The sequence below is a fragment of the Nansenia antarctica genome (assembly GCF_963989245.1).
Source record: "Nansenia antarctica genome assembly, chromosome: 15".
NCBI classification, from domain to species: Eukaryota; Metazoa; Chordata; class Actinopteri; order Argentiniformes; family Microstomatidae; genus Nansenia; species Nansenia antarctica.
Window position 1 is genome coordinate 1016598 of NC_137685.1, and position 19114 is coordinate 1035711.

A 19114-nucleotide genomic window follows, 5' to 3' on the forward strand; every position below is an offset into this window, starting at 1 on the left:
AACATAAACTAAATACATAAACAACTGATCTCATTGGTGCTGCCAGCAGACAGCCTGACTAGCAGAGAAGCAGAGAGACTGTTCAGGTTTGGAGGAGGCGGGACTTCCTGTCTGCCCTCCGACGTCATTTCCGGGAGGCTGTGTCAACCTGGGCCATTCTCTTTAGTGTTTGCCTTGTCTGCCCTCCCCTCACCTCCTTACAAACCAACATTTTGATCCAAAATCACCTGAAAACCCCTAAAGATTGGAGAAAAATCCACCAAACACCTCAGTGAAGCACCGCGTCTCCATGGAGTAACTCAGACCCGCACAGAACAGATGAACAGGTGAGCTTTAATCAGCTTTGTTCAGGTTTATTTGTGTCTCGAGCTAAGCTAGCCTGTAACGGTCACAGTGATGCTCTCTGCCAGGCTAGCTAAACTAGCTGCCTGTGTGCTGTTAAAACATGTCACTGTTAGGAGCTCCTTCCGTTTAAATATGAACACTAGTTCCTACTTTCTTTATTACTCATTATCTGACCTGCAGGATGTGATGTCTCAGTGCTAACGCGTTAGCCAGCTAGCCTGTTATCTGTCTGAGGTAGGGTTGGTTTGGTTAACAGAGAAGCTAACTAATCAAATGTGCAAAGAAATGACATTTCAATGGACATATATCAGCTAGATAAGTCAGCTATCCTAGCTGGATAACCAACACATTTGCGAAGCTGACAGCATAGAGTACAGCACAGTGTTTTATTTGTATAGTATAGTATAGTGGATAGTGTACATAGCCTTTATTTATGTAAACCAGCTCTTTTCCCTTCTTGTTTTTAGTTTCCTTTCCTAGCACCAGGGGAGCCCCCCCTCCCAAATTTCGTTGTTTGGTACCTGTACTGTGTTAATGACAATAAAGACCATTCATTCATTCATATATCAGCTAGCTAAGTCAACTGTCCTAGCTGGATAACCAACACATTTGCAGAACTGACAGCATAGAGAGAGGAGGGTTGTAGCTGTTGCAAGCAATCGGAAATGAATCAATGGACAACTTAATGCATCTTGGTAATGGTGTTACTGTCACTGGAGATCATGTTTCATTCCCATCATTGAATGATGAAGTCAGAGCAGTTCAATCATGTTGTTGTTGAGTGTTTGTCTGCAGCAAGCCAGTGAACCTGATGAAGCTTTCATTCATATGAATCATCCTGAACTCAACACTAAGAATTAGAATGATGATCCTTTCCTTGTTGAACTATGGTGCATATTGAGTGCTTTGAGTTGCATTTCATGTACAGTGTTTCCTCCAGGAATTTTGAGAATGGTGGCGGGTGTCCGTGAACGCGCATGAAACGCGCACGCGCGCTCAAAACAAATTTTTTATTTTATTTTTTTTTTTCTAATCACAGCCAAAACTAGAGGATGGCCCAAAAAAAAAAAAAATGAATATACAGAATATAAACTTGTGACTGACAGTCACATACACACACAAAGATCATCAGCTATAATATAATACGAAGTAGGCCTACATGAGCACAAAAGCGGCTAACGTTACTGATTAACTGTTTACTGTAGTGCAGAGAGATGGTAGTCGTAGGCGGCGTATCAAATGACAAAGCTAAACGTTTAATGAAGGACATGAACGATTGTCAACAACACACTCAAGCAGTAAATAGAACAGTCTAAACAACTTGGGTACTACGGACGGAACAATAGTCTCAACCTATAGTTCCGTGCGTGAATTATGTCAACCCACCACATTACAGAAGTAAAATCACAGTCAGATGGAGCATTCGGTAAACAGCTGAGTATCAGCTGAGTTAAAGAAAACAAACTCTTACCTTTGATGAGACCCACATGAGCCCTGTTTTCCCGTACTTCTCCCGTGTGTCTCTTATTGTCCAAATGTTCCCTGAATTTTAGCTGCATGTTTTTCCAGCATGTAATTCCGTTGTCAATAAAAAAATCGTCTCCCCTTCTTTTCCCCTTGACAATACTGTGTCGTTGCTAAAGTGACGGCACATAAGAATCGTTTTTTGACTTGCTAATGTCTGCTAACGTAGCACTTGAAACTGGCGCCGTTCTCTGGACTGCAGCTGCTCCCGCGTTAGCATTAGCATCCATCTTTTCTTCTCCCTTCTCACCGTCACGAGCTCAAATGACACTTGTCGGCCGATCTAACTCTTAACACTCACTTACAGGACTTCTGACACCATGTCGTGTTATTCTATTAAACATACACGTGAGTCCTTCTGTATTTCAATGTAAGTGTCTTTATTTTAACTCGCTCTGTAAGCTCTACAATACCGGTCTCTTGTTGTCTCGTAGTAACCTGCCCACCTGACCTGGGGGGTATTCCATCAACGTCGCTAAAGGAAAATCCTGGCTTATTTTTGATAACTCTCGCGAGACCTATCAGAATATGCCTGGATATTTGTAAGAACTCTCGTGAGATTTATCAGACTAAACCTGGATTTTCCCTTTAGCGATGTTGATGGAATACCCCCCGGATGTCACTACGGTGGCCTGTACACAATAACAATAATACCACAGTTCACATTTAGACCAATCAGGAGCCCTTGTGTCACGTCGTCAACTGAATGTCATTAATCTGATTTTGGATCAGCGGTTAGAGAGAGATGGGCGTGGATTTAGGTGCACTTTTAGTCAACATCCATTATAGCGCTGATCTAGGATCAGATATATTTTAATCAGCAAAAACATTTTTTTTTTTTTTTTTTTTTTTTGGAGAGCTTTTTTTTTTTTTTTGGGACTGAATCAATTCGTGGCGGAGGAAATTCCATCGTGGCGGCCCGCCACCAATAAATGCATGTAGAGGAAACACTGATGTACGAAAGGCGCTAATAAAGCTTTACTTACTTACTTACTTACTTACTTACATATTTAGCAAACTAAGCACATTGCCACATTCATTGTGATATTACGTGCATATCATCATATTATGTGCATATGATATTCTGTGCAATCTGGTCTCTTTTGTCTTAACCCTTAACCCTGTCTGTCTTATCCCTCTACTTCCCAGGCAGAGCGTTGCAGTCTCTCACCTCATACAAACATACAAACATCTGCTTACAGCTCCTATTGCTGCTGAACTGCAAAAGCTCCCACCCTGACCTCAGCCTGCCACTAACTCCACCCACCCCACCAGTATGTCTCAGCTCCAGCTCCAGTACCAGTGTCCGGGCAGCCCCATGCCCAACGCTGCCACCCCCCTGCAGCTGCCCCAGCCCCAGCCAGGCTACAGCATCCCCTGCACCTCGGCCACCCTGCCTTCAGAGAGTGCCAGTCACCCCCTCCGGAGCTCTGCCCTCCCCTCAGGGTCAGCCACTCCCTTCAGCCTCCCCTCCACAGGTGCGTGTGTGTGTGTGTGTGTGTGTGTGTGTGTGTCTCTCTCCCTCTTTCTCTCTCGATCGATCAATACTAAACAGGGATCGACTGTAACACTGTTTTACTTTGCCCGGAGCAAGTAAAACATTCGCCGGGTTTGTTTGTGCGAGCCCGACGACGAAACATATCCAGGATCCAGCAGCGTCGTCTGGCTCGCGCAAACAAACCCCGCGAATGTTTTACTTGCTCCGGGCAAGTACAAAAGCGTTACTGTCGAACCCTGCTTAAACTATCTGTGTTTGAGAGCTCAGCCATGGATTCATGATCATTCTCTCTTCTTATCTTGTTTGTTTTGTTTTAGAAACGTACATGGCAAACCCTAAAGAGAAGACCCCAATGTGTTTGGTGAATGAGTTAGCCCGTTTCAACAAGATCCAACCTGAGTATAAGCTGCTCTGTGAGCAAGGGCCAGCTCACTCCAAGGTAACGACCGTTAAACGTGAGCGACCGTTAACAGCTACTGACTCTCACAAGCGACCCTGGGAGACCACTGTTGTTTGTCTTGGTTCTGCTCTTGAGTACTGGAGTTCATTGCAATAACCAGTTTTACATGGTTACTTTATTATTACTTACTTTACTTATCTTACTTTATTCTATTATTGTTAGTAAGTAAGTAAGTAAGTAAAGCTTTATTTATAGAGCACCTTTCATACAAGAAATGCAGCTCAAAGTGCTTTACAACAGGAATAAGAACATAAAGTGAATATAAAAACATATACATGCATAGAATGAATATAAAAGCAGGGGGGAAAACAGTCCAAAGAAAAGGTAAAGATAAAATACAATAAAGATACATTTAAAAAAGGGAAACAATGTACAACCTCTGCTCGTTAATCTAACTTCCATATCCCTTTCATCTCCCTAGGAGTCCCTACCTTACACAGTCTTTCTGTACTTCTCACTGGCTTTATTGTTGATTTTGTATCCTGCTGCAAGGCCGACATCGAATACCCTAAGCCTAAGAATTCTTCACTTTTGCGTACCTGTACATTGGATGTAATACAAGCGATTCTGATTCTCTCTGCTCTGTCCGCCTGCTGTGTCTCCCAGATCTTCTCAGTGAGGCTGACCCTGGGGGAGCAGCAGTGGGAGGCGGAGGGGACCAGCATAAAGAAGGCCCAGCACTCTGCCGCCGCCTCGGCCCTGGCCCAGACCCTGCTGCCCAAACCCAGCATGAGGAGCCCCCGCAACACAGGCAAGAGCCCAAACGCCTGTGTCTGTGTCTGTGTCTGTGTCTGTGTGTCTGTGTGTGTGTCTGTATGTGTGTCTGTGTCTGTGTCTGTGCCTGTGTCTGTGTGTGTGTCTGTGTGTGTGTCTGTATGTGTGTCTGTGTCTGTGTCTGTGTCTGTGTGTCTGTGTGTCTGTGTGTCTGTGTGTGTGTCTGTATGTGTGTCTGTGTGTCTGTGTCTGTGTCTGTGTGTGTGTCTGTGTGTCTGTCTGTATGTGTGTCTGTCTGTGTGTGTCTGTGTCTGTGTCTGTGTCTGTGTCTGTGTCTGTGGCTGTGTCTGTGTGTGTGTCTGTGTGTGTGTCTGTGTGTGTGTCTGTATGTGTGTCTGTGTCTGTGTGTCTGTCTGTGTCTGTGTCTGTATGTGTGTCTGTGTGTCTGTGTCTGTGTGTGTGTCTGTGTCTGTGTGTGTGTCTGTGTCTGTGTCAATAGTAATGACTGGGGGAGTGGCCGAATTCTGTGTGTGTGCATGCCAGTGTGTATGGGTGAGTGTGCGTGTCTGTGTGTGTCTGTCTGTGTGTGTGTTTGTGCGAGTGTGTGTGCGTGTGCGTCAGGGTTTCCGTTAGAAAAATTTGCCGTCGGACATCGTGTCCGGGAAAAATTCGATTTACCGGACAAACGTGATATATTCCGGTCATCATATTAAAATATAATAAAAATTTTTTTTTTCTAAATCATATATTTTTTTTCTCCAAATCTAATATAGCTGTTTGTCGCGGTGATTACTGTTGTGTAGCGGCCTATATATGCCATTTAATGTCTATTTCTCATCCGATACGATTAGATGCGAGCTATATAATATATAATAATATAACATGATTTGACGCATGCGCGCTATGCCATGCGTCAAATCCAGCGCTGAACGGGTCCAGCGCTGAACGGGCGCCTCACTGGGAACTGAACAGACAGCATCGATCAATGAACGGACTCCACATTACGTTAACTGAAGTTTGTTAAATTGTTTGGGATTAATGTGAGTTTTCTATTTTCTCTTTACAGTTTTACCCTTTTTTTTTTTTTCAATAAATAAAACAACGTCATTTCTATAAGTCTCGCTGGTTATTGGGAAGGCATTTCGTTTAGCTCGGGAGTATGACAATGGGAAGAACATAACTGTTTATTGAGAAACAATTGATAGGCAGTCTGGGATACGTATATAAAGAAATACCACAATGTCTAGATGTATAACATTTTATTGAACAGTAACAGTGCAAGCATGTAGGCTACGGGGAACAGGGATTTTGGTCAGTAGGTCCTTTGTACAGAGGGCGTTTCTTTGCTTGATTTCCATCACAGATTCAAGGATTGAAACACTGATGAAAATAGGGAGTAATAGTGATGGGATTATTTTAGATTATTTTAGATTAGATTAGATTAGGTGAGATTCAACTTTATTGTCATTGCAGAGTACAAGTACCAGACAACAAAATGCAGTTTAGCATCTAACCAGAAGTGCAAATAGTGATATAAAAACAAACACTTAACTTTCGGGGAAACTGCTAAAATAAAATAAATTAAATAAATTTAAAAAGAAAGCGACTATTAGCACCGCCGAATGACAACAAACGTATGAGTAATGAGTAAAACAATGTCACTTTTATAGTATGTTGTTTAACTTGCCGTTCGGTCGCCATGGCTCTGGTGTGTGTAGCAGCTTCAGCTAGCTGGCTGGAAACTTCTAGGGGTGCGTTCGTAAACACGCTCTGAGAGCGCCGGAGCGCACGCTGGCTTCGATGTCACAGAGCGACCGAGTCGTTCGATTGGACGAGAGGCGTTCCGCGAGTGCTGATCGGATTTCCAGAGCATGTTTACGAACGCACCCAGCCAGCTTTAGCGAATTGTATTCAAAGGGAATTATTTTCACCGGACAATATGTCCGACGACTTTTCAATTTGTCGGACTTCACCAAATTTTACCGGACAAAGACCGGTAATTGCCGGTTAACGGAAACCCAGGTGTGCGTGTGTGTGTGTGCGTGTGCATGCATGTGCTTGTATGTTTTTTGTCACCAGGCATATATAATCTCTTGCCTCCATCGTTCCGTAACGTCTTGTCCAGTAAGCATTGTTTCATGTTTCTGTGTCTGTTTGTGTGTGTCTCTGTGTGTGTCACAGTCGACTGCATGACGCACACTGTGGAGCTGAACGCACTTTGTATGAAGCTTGGGAAGAAGCCCATGTACAAGCCTATCGACCCGTACCCTGGAATGAGACCGAGCTTCAACTACAACATCAGGGCCCCTGGGCCGTACCAACGCTCCATGCAACAGTGAGTCCCCTCGTCCTGAGCACATTCAGGGTTCGACAGTAACGCTGTTTTACTAGATCCTGGATATGTTTACCTGTGTGCAGGAAGAACAACAGACGGCGCAGGCGCCAGACCAGACTAGATGATCTTGAGTGAAGATATTATCAAAGCGTACGCGCCTGTCGATCACCCGTACGCTTTGATAATATCTTCACTCCACGATCATCTAGTCTGGTCTGGCGCCTGCGCCGTCTGTTGTTCTTCCTGCACACAGGTAAACAGATCCAGGATCCAGCAGCGTCGTCGTGCTCGCGCAAACAAACCCGGCAAATGTTTTACTTGGTCCAGACAAGTAAAACGGCGTTACTGTCGAACCCTGCTTTCTAGCATGCCACACAGTGTCATTGTGGGGCGATGTTAACTTCACTGCCAGACGGAGGCCAAGTTAATTTCCTCTTGAGTAAAAGGCTCCTTCTCAGTGGAGTGAGAGGTTGTACTAATAAGCACCAAAGTGGTTAGGATTCATTTAGTAGCTCAACGTCCCCTAGAGCAGCACAGTGAGCCAATCACAGCGTTCTGCATCTGACGTTCTGCTGTGTATATGACTTCCTGCTGTGTGTTCTCTATCAGGTACTACTACCCGTTCCCCCCGGTGGGGCCGGTGATGTACCACATGGAGCTGAACATCGGGGGGCAACAGTTCCACGGGAAGGGGCGCACGCGGCAGCTAGCCAAACACGACGCCGCAGCCAAGGCCCTGAAGACGCTGCAGAAGGAGCCCATACTGCAGCAGCTGCCAGAGGTGGGGGGAGGGGAGGGGAGAGACACAGAGGTGAGGTGAGGGGAGGGGTGGGGGGAGGGGAGGTGAGCGGAGGGGGAGACACAGAGGTGAGGGGAGTTGTCGACACAGGGCAGCAGTGCTACATGGAGCTCACTGCCTCATCTGTTCTGCAACATGAAAGCAAATGTATGCCGTGCTGTTATATCACAGCACCTCATTGTTGGTACAGTACAGAGCCAGACAGTCAGTGTTCCCCCCAGGATGTTCAAACAGTGCGGTGTTGATTCATGTCAGAATGCACACAGATACTACAACACTGAATTCACAGTTCAAAGGAATTCAAAGGAATTCAAAGGAACAGGATCATTGTTTCACCGTTGCTATACTTGTTAACAACAATGTCATTGGTAAAGATAGTTACTCTAGTCATTACTAAACATCGTTTAATCTGCCTTGAAATGTTTACATAGTGGCTCCTTCTTTGGGGAGACCATGAGACAGTGTTCTATGGAAAATGTATATGTATGTTCTAACACAAACTCTGTTGGTTGCAGATGAACGGAGGAGAACCCGCGGAGGAGAACCTCAACAAGTCTGAGATCAGCCAAGTGTTCGAAATTGCACTGAAGAGGAACATGCCAGTGGACTTTGAGGTGGGCAGAGAACAGAACCCCAGATGGGCCCATGATGCTTCTCCCATTTGCAACTCATGACAAAATTGAGTTTTTTACATAATGTGATCCATTAGGTGTTTATTAATGCCTGTGTGGTGTTATTTTTAAAATGTTGACTTAAAAAAAAAAAAAAAAATACATAGTTTTTATTTCAGTTTCAGCAACTTGTACAATCATGTCATGTTTTGTCTACAATTTTTTCCATTCTTTTAAAATGTTGACATTTTTTATTTAGTAATTTAGTAAAAGGGTATGTTCCATCTCACAGAACATAATGGAATGTAAAAACTTTGACGCTCAATATCTCTGAACTGCCCTAAACGGAGATAGAACCTTATCATTCTAAACGGAGATAGAACCTTAGAATTCTAAGCTCACGAACTGTGCAAGTCATTTGTGGATCCTAGTCATCTCTCTGATAGCCTCCGTGTGTCTCCCTGTCCCCCAGGTTCTGAAGGAGGCGGGTCCACCCCACATGAAGAGCTTTGCCGTGCGGGTGATAGTGGGGGAGTTCTCCGGGGAGGGCGAGGGGAAGAGTAAAAAGATCGCCAAGAAGCTGGCAGCTACGGCCGTGCTGGAGGAGCTGAGGAGGCTGCCACACATGCCCACGGTGGAGAAGATGCTGCCACGCATCAAGAAGAAAACCAAGTCCATCATTAAGGTGAGAGGCCTCAGGGTGGTCGATGAGAGGGCGTCTAAAGGGGATAGAATGTTGACTGGATGGAAGCCTTATGGTAGAGCTCGGTCAAGTGCGTAATACTAAGAACAGGGTTCCCACGGGTCCTTGAAATCCTTGAAAGTTTGTGAATTAAAAAAATAATAATCAAGGCCTTAAAAATAGACATGGGTCATTGAAAGTGCTTGAATTCCCCCTCTCTCTCTCTCTCTCTCTAATTTTTTAAAATATATATTCTTTTTTTTTTTACTTTCAAGCCTCTATTTGTAATTGTTGTCTGTGAGCGGATAATTCCTATTATATAAATTCTCATCTAGTTCTGTCTCAAATGCCGTGTTGGGTCCTTGAATTTGAGGGAATTGAGTCGTGAAAGTCCTTGAAAGGTGCTTGAATTGGATGTTTCAGGTGTGGGAACCCTGTAATAATTACGACTCTCTCTCTTTCTCTCCCCCTCCACCCACCTCCTGCCCTCCCTCCAGCTGCAGACCAGCCCAGAGTACGGGCAGGGCATGAACCCCATCAGCCGCCTGGCCCAGATCCAGCAGGCCAAGAAGGAGAAGGAGCCAGAGTACTGCATGGTGACGGAGAGAGGCCTGCCTCGGCGCAGAGAGTTCGTTATGCAGGTGAGACGCCCGTCTTGTTGACGCCTGCCTTGTTGCTAATAATTCCAAGAGTAAAAACAAAACACGGTGCAGCAGCTTTCAGTCACGCTGCCGCATGCTCCTGGAACAAACTCCCTGAAGAAATCAAACTGGCCCAAACCCTTAAAATATTTAAATCTAAGCTAAAAACCTTAATTTTTTTGCAGCAGTTATGATTAAACACAAACACTTCGATCAATGTCTTTTTTCCATTAACTATTGTCTTTTTTTTTTTTCTATTTACTTCTTATATTTGCTTTTATTCATTGTCATTTTTTTTTTCTTACTATGCTCCTCTTGCTGTATTTTTAAATAATGCATGTAAAGCACTTTGACTTGCCCCTGTTGTATGAAATGTGCTATACAAATAAACTTGCCTTGAGCTCACCTCTAGCCTGGAAACTATGAATGAATGAATGAATGAATGGACTTTATTGTCATTGCTACAGTACAGGTACCAAACAACGAAATTTAGGAGGGGTGGCTCCCCTGGTGTTAGGAAAGGGAAAAAAAAAAAAACGTAAAAAAAAAAAATCACAAGAAGGGAAGGAGCTGGTTTACATAAATGTTCATGTATGTTCACCAGCTACTGTCCGCTGTCCGTTGACCATCTCTTGTTCAGTCTGTGGAGGGGATTCTGAGCCAGGACATGCAGACACTAGTGGCATACTTCCGGAAATGGAGATTGAAGCTTAGCGAGGCAAAGACGGTGTCGGCTGCCTTCCACCTTAACAACAGGGAGGCTAAACGTGAGCTTAGAGTACACCTAGATGGAACTCCCCTACCATGTTCCGCTGAGCCAATCTATCTCGGCGTGACATTGGACAGGACGCTCACGTTTCGCCGACACCTCGAGTCACTGCGCAAGAAGTTAACAGCTCGTGTGGCGTTGATGAGGCGACTGGTTGGCTCGGGCTGGGGCGCCGGCGCAAGGACCTTGCGCACGGCAGCCCTAGCCCTCGTTTATTCAACTAGTGAATACTGCGCCCCAGTATGGTGTCGCAGTGCCCACACCCGCCTCATCGACTCGCCTATAAACGAAGCCTTGCGCATTGTGACAGGATGCTTGCGTCCTACCCCCGTGGACAACCTTCCCATCCTAGCAGGCATCCAGCCCGCAGGCCTCCGCCGCATGGGAGCCACAGCACGTCTCGCCTGCCGGGCCGTGGAGCTTAATAACCATCAGCTCCATGATAGGCTCACTATAACAGCGGAGCCCTCCCGGCGTCTCAAGTCGAGACACCCATTTGTGCCTGCCGCACAGGATCTCAGGCAGCAATGCAGAGATCTCAACATCAGTGCGGCAGGATGGGCGGATTATATGTGGCGCGCGGAGTGGGAGGCTAACACCTCCAAACTCCGCGACCACATCCCAGTCGCCGGCGCTGAGCCCCTCGGGATGGACTTGCCAAGGCTATCCTGGGTGAGGCTCAATCGTCTCCGGACCGGCGTTGGGCGTTTCCGCTCATCAATGCACAGATGGGGCTTGGCCCCAAATGCGTCGTGCGAGTGTGGCGCAGAGGACCAAACCGCAGACCATATTATCCTGGATTTCCCGGTGTACCACCCACCCAACGGGATGCATGGTCTGTCGGTATTAGATGACGAGACGATGACGTGGCTTCTGGAGGGGTGTCCAGAAATATAGCCCGGGTGAGCCCCTCAACCAGGTCTCGGGGTGGTAAAAGGGTAGCCCCTCGGCCCCGAGCCTGGTGGAGTGGAGAGGAAAAACAACTACCCATACGCCGAAGAAGAAGAAGTCTGTGGTGTAGTCTAGGTGATACGCAGGACTACGCCGTATACCCACTAGGAAAGGCCAAGGATTTCCATATACCCACTTAAACATGTGTGAGGATACGTAACAGCGTTTTGTGACAGAACTATTGAGATTATTATAATTATTATTATTGAGACTATTGACTATTGACAGAACGAGAAGGAGCCGGAGTACTGCATGGTGACGGAGCGAGGCCTGCCTCGACGCAGAGAGTTCGTTATGCAGGTGAGACGCCTGTCCAGGGTTCGACAGCAACGCTGGTTTACTTGCCCGGAGCAAGTAAAACATTCGCGGGGTTTGTTAGCGTGAGCACGACGACGCTGCTGGATCCTGGATATGTTTACCTGTGTGCAGGAAGAACAACAGACGGCGCAGGCGCCAGACCAGACTAGATGATCGTGAGTGAAGATATTATCAAAGCGTACGCGCCTGTCGATCACCCGTCCGTACGTGATGCGACGGGTGATCGACAGGCGCGATCATCTAGTCTGGTCTGGCGCCTGCGTCGTCTGTTGTTCTTCCTGCACACAGGTAAAAATATCCAGGATCCAGCAGCGTCGTCGTGCTCGCGCTAACAAACCTAGAGAATGTTTTACTTGCTCCGGGCAAGTAACACAGTGTTACTGTCGAACCCTGACGTCTTGTTGACTCCTGCTCACCTCTAGCCTGGAAACGACACCTGGACCAATGGATGTTCCCCTGCTACTGTCCGTTGACCATCTCTTGTTCGGTCTGTCCCTTGCAGTCTCTCTGTCGTCGTCGTCCCCCCCTCTTTCTCTCTCCCTCCCTCTCCCCCTCTGTTTGTTATCTCCCCCTGGGACCCCTAGCTCTCTGACCTGTGTACGCGCTGTGTTTGTGCCGCCAGGTGACGATCTGTGGCCAGTGTGCGGAGGGCATGGGCCCCAGTAAGAAGGTGGCCAAGAGGAACGCAGCAGAGAAGATGTTGGAGCTGCTGGGGTTCAAAGTGCCTCAGCCGCAGCCGCCCAAACCTGCTCTGAAAACAGATGAAAAGGTGCAGCAGCAGTGTTGATAATAATAATAATTCATTGTATTTACATAGAGCTTTTCCGTGGCTCAAAGACGCTGACAATATGGGAGAAACGGAAAACACAGAAACAACAAGCAACAGATAACATGAGCACATAGAACACAGAGTTAACGAACGGGGAGGGGGGGGTAGGGACAGGGGAGATGGTTAGGGGAGGTTGTATGCATGTCGGGGGGGTGGCAGGGTTAGGGGAGATGGTTAGGGGAGGTTGTATGCATGTCGGGGGGGTGGCAGGGGTAGGGGAGATGGTTAGGGGAGGTTGTATGCATGTCGGGGGGGTGGCAGGGGTAGGGGAGATGGTTATGGGAGGTTGTATGCATGTCGGGGGGGGGTGGCAGGGGTAGGGGAGTTGCGGGTCTTTCTGTCCAGAGCTCTGTTAGTGTTAACAGTATTACTGAAGCTGTGGCTGCCTTCAGAAGCTAACTGACTGACGTGTGTCTCTGTCTCATCTAAGCCTCCTCTAAAGAAGCCTGGGGACGGGAGGAAGGTGACCTTCTTCGAGCCGGGCTCGGTGGAAGACGCGGCGGCGCTGGGTGAGTCAGGGGAACGTTCTGGAAGCCCCAGCTGGCTGTGTTGTGTTAACAAACATTTCTCCGTCCCTGTTTACAAAATGTTCTCTACACAGGAACAGTGGCTGGAAATTATCCAAGACATTTGTGTTATGGTAAAGATGACATACCTTTTGAGACTCAAAATCAATATATTTTAAAAAATACTGTGAAAAATGTAAAATTTGTATGAAACGTGACACCTCCTAACTTAATACTCATTCAGAACATATGACCAGTAACATGATGATTGAAACACCTCTGGACTTCTTATCTCTTCTTACTTTCTCCCTTTTTTTTCTTACTTTTTTTATTTTCCTTTTCACTTTCTTACCCCTCCTCTGTTTAGGGGTTATGCTATGTTTCTTTACTCTTTGTTTTCTCATAAGATGTAGATATGATGTTCTGTCCATGTCTATGCTGAAACCCAATAAAAACAAGTGATAAAATAAAATAAAAAGTTCTCTAAATGTTCTCTAAATGTTCTCTCTGGCGCCCCCCTCAGGCCCCAAGGAGGTGGAGTACCGCATGCCCTACCTCAGCCACCAGCAGCTCCCTGCCGGCATCCTGCCCATGGTACCGGAGGTGGCCCAGGCGGTGGGCGCCAGGCAGGACTTCCTCCAGAAGGACTACAGCCGCGAGACGGCCAACCCCGCCATGGCAACCATCACCGCCATGATCGCCAACGAGCTGCTGTACTCCGGAACCTCGCTGACGGCAGAGACCATCCTGCAGGGGCAGGGCGGCCTGGGACACATCCCCCACGGACCCCTCACCAGACCCTCCCAGCAGCTGGGCTACCTGGCCACCGTGCAGGGCCTGCAGGTAGACGCACGCACACACACACACACATACTTCTAGCCCGCAAAATATTTTCGACAGTAATGCGGAGCAAGTAAAACATTTGCCGGGTTTGTTTGCACGAGCCCGACGACGCTGCTAGATCCTGGATCTGTTTACCTGTGTGCAGGAAGAACAACAGACGGCGCAGGCGCCAGACTAGACTAGATGATCGTGAGTGAAGATATTATCAAAGCGTATTCGCCTGTCGGTCACCCGTACGCTTTGATAATATCTTCACTCCACGATCATCTAACAGATCCAGGATCTAGTAGCATCGTCGTGCTCGCGCAAACAAACCCCGCGAATGTTTTACTTGCTCCGGACAAGTAAAACAGCGTTACTGTCGAACCCTGCATATGTTTAGACACACTCACACACAGACACTAGTGTTCACCATCTCTGTCGTTGGCCTTGCAGGTGGAATACAAAGACTTCCCCAAAAACAACAAGAACGAGTTTGTGTCTCTGATCAACTGCTCCTACCAGCCGCCCCTCATCAGCCACGGGATCGGGAAGGATGTGGAGTCCTGTCATGACATGGTGAGTCAACGACCCAGCGACTAACCCTACCCTAACCCTGTCATGACATGGTGAGGCAGCGACCCAGCGACTAACCCTACCCTAACCCTGTCATGACATGGTGAGACAACGACCCAGCGACTAACCCTACCCTAACCCTAACCCTGTCATGACATGGTGAGACAACGACCCAGCGACTAACCCTACCCTAACCCTAACCCTGTCATGACATGGTGAGACAACGACCCAGCGACTAACCCTACCCTAACCCTAACCCTGTCATGACATGGTGAGGCAGCGACCCAGCGATTAACCCTACCCTAACCCTAACCCTGTCATGACATGGTGAGGCAGCGACCCAGCGACTAACCCTACCCTAACCCTAACCCTGTCATGACATGGTGAGACAACGACCCAGCGACTAACCCTACCCTAACCCTAACCCTGTCATGACATGGTGAGGCAGCGACCCAGCGACTAACCCTAACCCTGTCATGACATGGTGAGGCAGCGACCCAGCGACTAACCCTACCCTAACCCTAACCCTGTCATGACATGGTGAGGCAACGACCCAGCGACTAACCCTAACCCTGTCATGACATGGTGAGGCAACGACCCAGCGACTAACCCTACCCTAACCCTAACCCTAACCCTGTCATGACATGGTGAGGCAGCGACCCAGCGACTAACCCTACCCTACCCTAACCCTGTCATGACATGGTGAGACAACGACCCAGCGACTAACCCTACCCTAACCCTGTCATGACATGGTGAGGCAGCGACCCCGTCAGGAGCTCTGGTGTTCATCCTGATGAAGATAGAACCTGGACTGAGACAGATCATTGTGTTCTTCTCCCCTCCGCCACAGGCAGCCTTAAATATACTGAAGTTACTATCAGAGCTGGACCAGCAGCACAACGACCGGACAGGAAACGGACCAATCTCTGGGTAAGGGCCCTCATGTAGGATTTTACTATACGATACTGGGCGGCTGTGGTGCAGGAGGTAGAGCTGCCTTCTAATTAGGGGTGCAACGGTTCTCGGTTTTTTTACGGACGGTACGGTTTGCGTTCCACGGCTCAATTCACTAGTGAACCGTGACGGTTTTCGGTTTATGCTGCGATTTGGCTGCGTTCGTAAATTAGCTCTGAGAGCGCCGCAACAGTTTGAGGAAGCCCCGGATTCCTACAAGTCTGCGGTGTGGGGTCATTGGTCATTTCGCTTTTCCCGTTGAATACGACAATAAGGGGGGGAAAACAGTGGACAGAAATATTACTGTCTGCAAGCTCTGCTTAAAGCGTGTGCCATATGCAAATGGTTGCACCTCTAACATGAACCAGCATATTCGCCGCTACCACTCAACGATAACACTGACTGGGAGCAGGAAAGCCAGTCAGGTAGCGTCAGTGAGCAGACAGCAGTCTCTCTCTGATGCGTTCGGACAGACGTACACTACCACTTCAGAGAAACAGAAAAAAATAACCAATGCAGTGGGGGTGTTCATTGCAAAGGATTTGCAGCCCTTTTCGGTGGTTGGAGATTTGGGTTTTCGAAATCTGATAAAAACTCTCGAGCCCCGTTACAGTGTCCCCTCCCGTACATCATTCAGCACCAAAATAATCCCCGGTATTTACCAAACAACGCGCAGAGGCATTGAAGACGATTTGGCAAAAACACAGAGCTTTGCACTGACTACGGAGGGTTGGACCTCCCGGGCAACGGAGAGTTACCTCACTGTCACGGTCCACTACATGTCACCGGATTGGGAGATGAAGAGCGCAGTACTGCAAACTCGTCCACTATACGAAAGCCATACCAGCGCGCACCTGGCAGAGGAACTAACAAATGCAGTGACTGAGTGGAAGTTGGAGAGGCCAAACATAACAATTCCCGTAACAACAGACAACGCAGCAAATATCGTAAATGCGATCCATGAAGCTGGTGGACTGGGGCCACAGATCGGCTGCTTTGCGCACGTCGTAAATCTCGCCGCCAAGAAGGCAGTGGCAATAACCCCGGTGTCCCGCCTCCTGGGTAAGATCAGACATGCAGTCACTTTCTTCCACAAAAGCACCACAGCCCACCATATTCTGACAATTAAACAAGATATGTTAGACTTACCAAAACACTAATTAATCCACGATGTCGCAACTCGTTGGAATACAACACATGACATGTTGGAACGCTATGTGGAAAGTGTTACTTTTGTAGTGTGAATTTGTTTTCCTCCTGTTTGTATACGGGCTACCAGCTGTCAAGGCTAAAGTGCACTTTTACTTTCGAAAGTGTTTATTTATTTTTGGACATTTGAAAGTGTTTTTTGTTTATATACAATTATATATACATTATATATATAACATATACATGTGTATGTTAAAGTTCCATATTATGTATAAGCAAAATAAAGTAAAGTAACAGTTTGTAAATAAATAGTAGCATTTGTTTCTGAACCGAACCGTACCGAAAACCGTGACCCAAAATACCGAACCGTACCGAACCGTGGGCCAACTGAACCGTTGCACCCCTACTTCTAATGATCACAAGGTTGGCAGATCGGCGGTTCGAGCCCCGGCCGGCCACATGTCGAAGTGTCCTTGGGCAAGACACCGAAACCCCAAATCGCTCCCAGTGAGCGGGCCGGCGCCTTGCATGGTAGCTTGCCGCCATTGGTGTGTGAATGTGTGTGTGAATGGGTGAATGAGAGGCCGTTGTAAAGCGCTTTGGATAAAAGCATAGCTATATAAGTGCAGTCCATTCACCATTTCCGACAGGAAAGGGTTGGATAGGCTACTATTGATAGTGAATGATGGGAATAATTATTATAGTTTTGTCCTTAATTCTTCCAGCTAAGACGACCAGTGGAGACGTCTTCAGTAGAACGTCGTAACGCTGACTTGTCTGGTTCTCTGCAGGTGTGGCAAACAGGACATGGAAGGCGACTCCCTCCTCAAACAGGCTAACTCAACCACCCTGGGACAGACGCTGGACGGCACCGTGTAGACAGACGGACGATCGGTTGTTTGGAAAGAAGCACTAAAGAAAACTCGGACACAGTGTTCTGATACGCTGTTGTTAGAAGCTACAGGGAGCTGAGGGCACTGTAGCTCTGACCAGCTCTGTTCGTATTACATGTTCCCAAATGTTCACAGTTAAACAAGATTGATAGAAAAAGAAAAAAAAAGGACGTTTTCCTCCTTGATGTTGTTTAATTGTTCACATTTATTTATTATTTTTCTGCTGCTTGGTAGAAGATGTAGCTGCATCCTATTCCGTTACATGGTGGTTCGCTCTGTTAAAAGATGAGTGTGAGTTTCCACAATGTTTAACTGTGAGAAGACGTTTCGGTTTCGAGTAGGAAGTTTTTTTTTTTTCTTTCCTCTTTATGATGATGATTATTTTCTTTCTCCTGTTTTTAATTGTCGTTTTATGATTCTGTAAGAAAACCCCCATGATGGAGTTGTCGGCGGATTGTTACAGCAGAGAGACAGAGTCTCTGTGAAGAAGTTTGGGACGCCATACGAGGCTAGGATGCAGCTAGCCAACCACTGTTGATTTTCCTAGAGTGCTTTAGAACAACAACAGCAACAACCACAAGTGGAGCGTTTATCCACATGACCATGTAGGGCTGGGACGGTTCTGTGACTAAATGTAGAGTGTGTGTGATGTCCTGTGATGTTGGCCCCACTGTGTATGGCGGGGCAGTATAAGTCTCTGTTGCGTATGGTCTAAGCACGATGTCCCCCCCCCGTCCCCCCTGTTGCATCAGTCTCCCTGATGCCCCCCCTCCCCCCCAGCCCAGTGTCAACCCCCCCCCCCCCCCCCCTCTCTGCTCCCCATGGAATGTAAGTAAAACTGGTGTGCTGTCACGCACAAAAGAAGTCATCCGAGTCGAGTTGTATGTGTCAACAGCGCCACCCTCTGGGTAAACCTGGTGTAACGGAAAGAAGTCATCTGAGTCGAGTTGTATGTGAGTGTGTAGATAGAAAATGGGAGTGTGATAGAGGAGTGTGATTTTGGGACAGAATATGTGACGGCTGCTAGTGAAAAGAGCAACCAGTAGGCAAAGTAATTTTTCTGTTTTTTTTACATGTGCTTAAACTACAGATTGTAAGCTGAAGACGACATGAGTATTTGAAAGTTGCTACACCTGAAATCACTAAGCAGAGAAAATGTCCCTCAAAGATTTGGAGCTTTTCCCACTTCTGCACAGCCAGGTAATATGTCTGCACATCTGTGTCTCAGGGACAGACATGAGTTACACAGATGCTTTGACAACATGAGGATGTTTAACTTCATGTAAACGATGCTGTGGCAGGGTGGTTAGGGTGTTCAATGAATCAGCGAAACGGTTGACTGAATGAGACAAGAGACACGAGGCAAGACCGTTTCAGATAAGGGTTTCACACTGCGCTTTCAGACGTGGGTTTGATTTGCATATTGGAGTGAACTGAATGGAGGAAGTTGACACTTGGTTTATAAATTGACAACGTTATAGCATGACGCTTTCAGGGCCGATGGCCAACCTGGCTGGAATGTCATCTGGCGCATACAGGCCGACCGACAATCTCTACATCGAGTGTTAACTTCATCTTCCAAATCAAACACACTTCTGAAAGCGCAGTCGTGAGCTTAGAATGATAAGGTTTTGTCTCCGTTTAAGGCAGTTCAGAGATATTGAGCGTCAACGTTTTTACATTCCATTATGTTTTGTGAGATGGAACCTTTGTATTTTATGAATTACTAACAAAAAAA

The 19114-nt window shown here is 47.1% G+C and overlaps 1 protein-coding gene across 1 annotated transcript; it reads left to right on the forward strand.

Annotated features, from left to right (window-relative positions):
* Positions 1-190: 190 nt before the first annotated feature.
* Positions 191-18191, forward strand: stau1 (staufen double-stranded RNA binding protein 1). Its single transcript, XM_080545669.1, has 15 exons — positions 191-326; positions 3145-3347; positions 3685-3806; positions 4434-4596; positions 6723-6876; positions 7486-7657; positions 8191-8289; positions 8759-8971; positions 9466-9609; positions 12270-12416; positions 12907-12985; positions 13506-13825; positions 14261-14383; positions 15231-15310; positions 17275-18191. Exons 1-15 carry the CDS (start codon positions 319-321, stop codon positions 17360-17362), a joined length of 2115 nt encoding a protein of 704 aa, XP_080401795.1. The 5' UTR covers positions 191-318; the 3' UTR covers positions 17363-18191.
* Positions 18192-19114: the final 923 nt, after the last annotated feature.

What these genes read in the sequence shown, in the direction of transcription:
- stau1 (XM_080545669.1), top strand. An exon ending in CTTCAGCCTCCCCTCCACAG is followed by an intron (nt 3,348 to 3,684) that starts GTGCGTGTGTGT and finishes GTTTTGTTTTAG; the next exon opens with AAACGTACATGGCAAACCCT. An exon ending in AAGGGCCAGCTCACTCCAAG is followed by an intron (nt 3,807 to 4,433) that starts GTAACGACCGTT and finishes TGTGTCTCCCAG; the next exon opens with ATCTTCTCAGTGAGGCTGAC.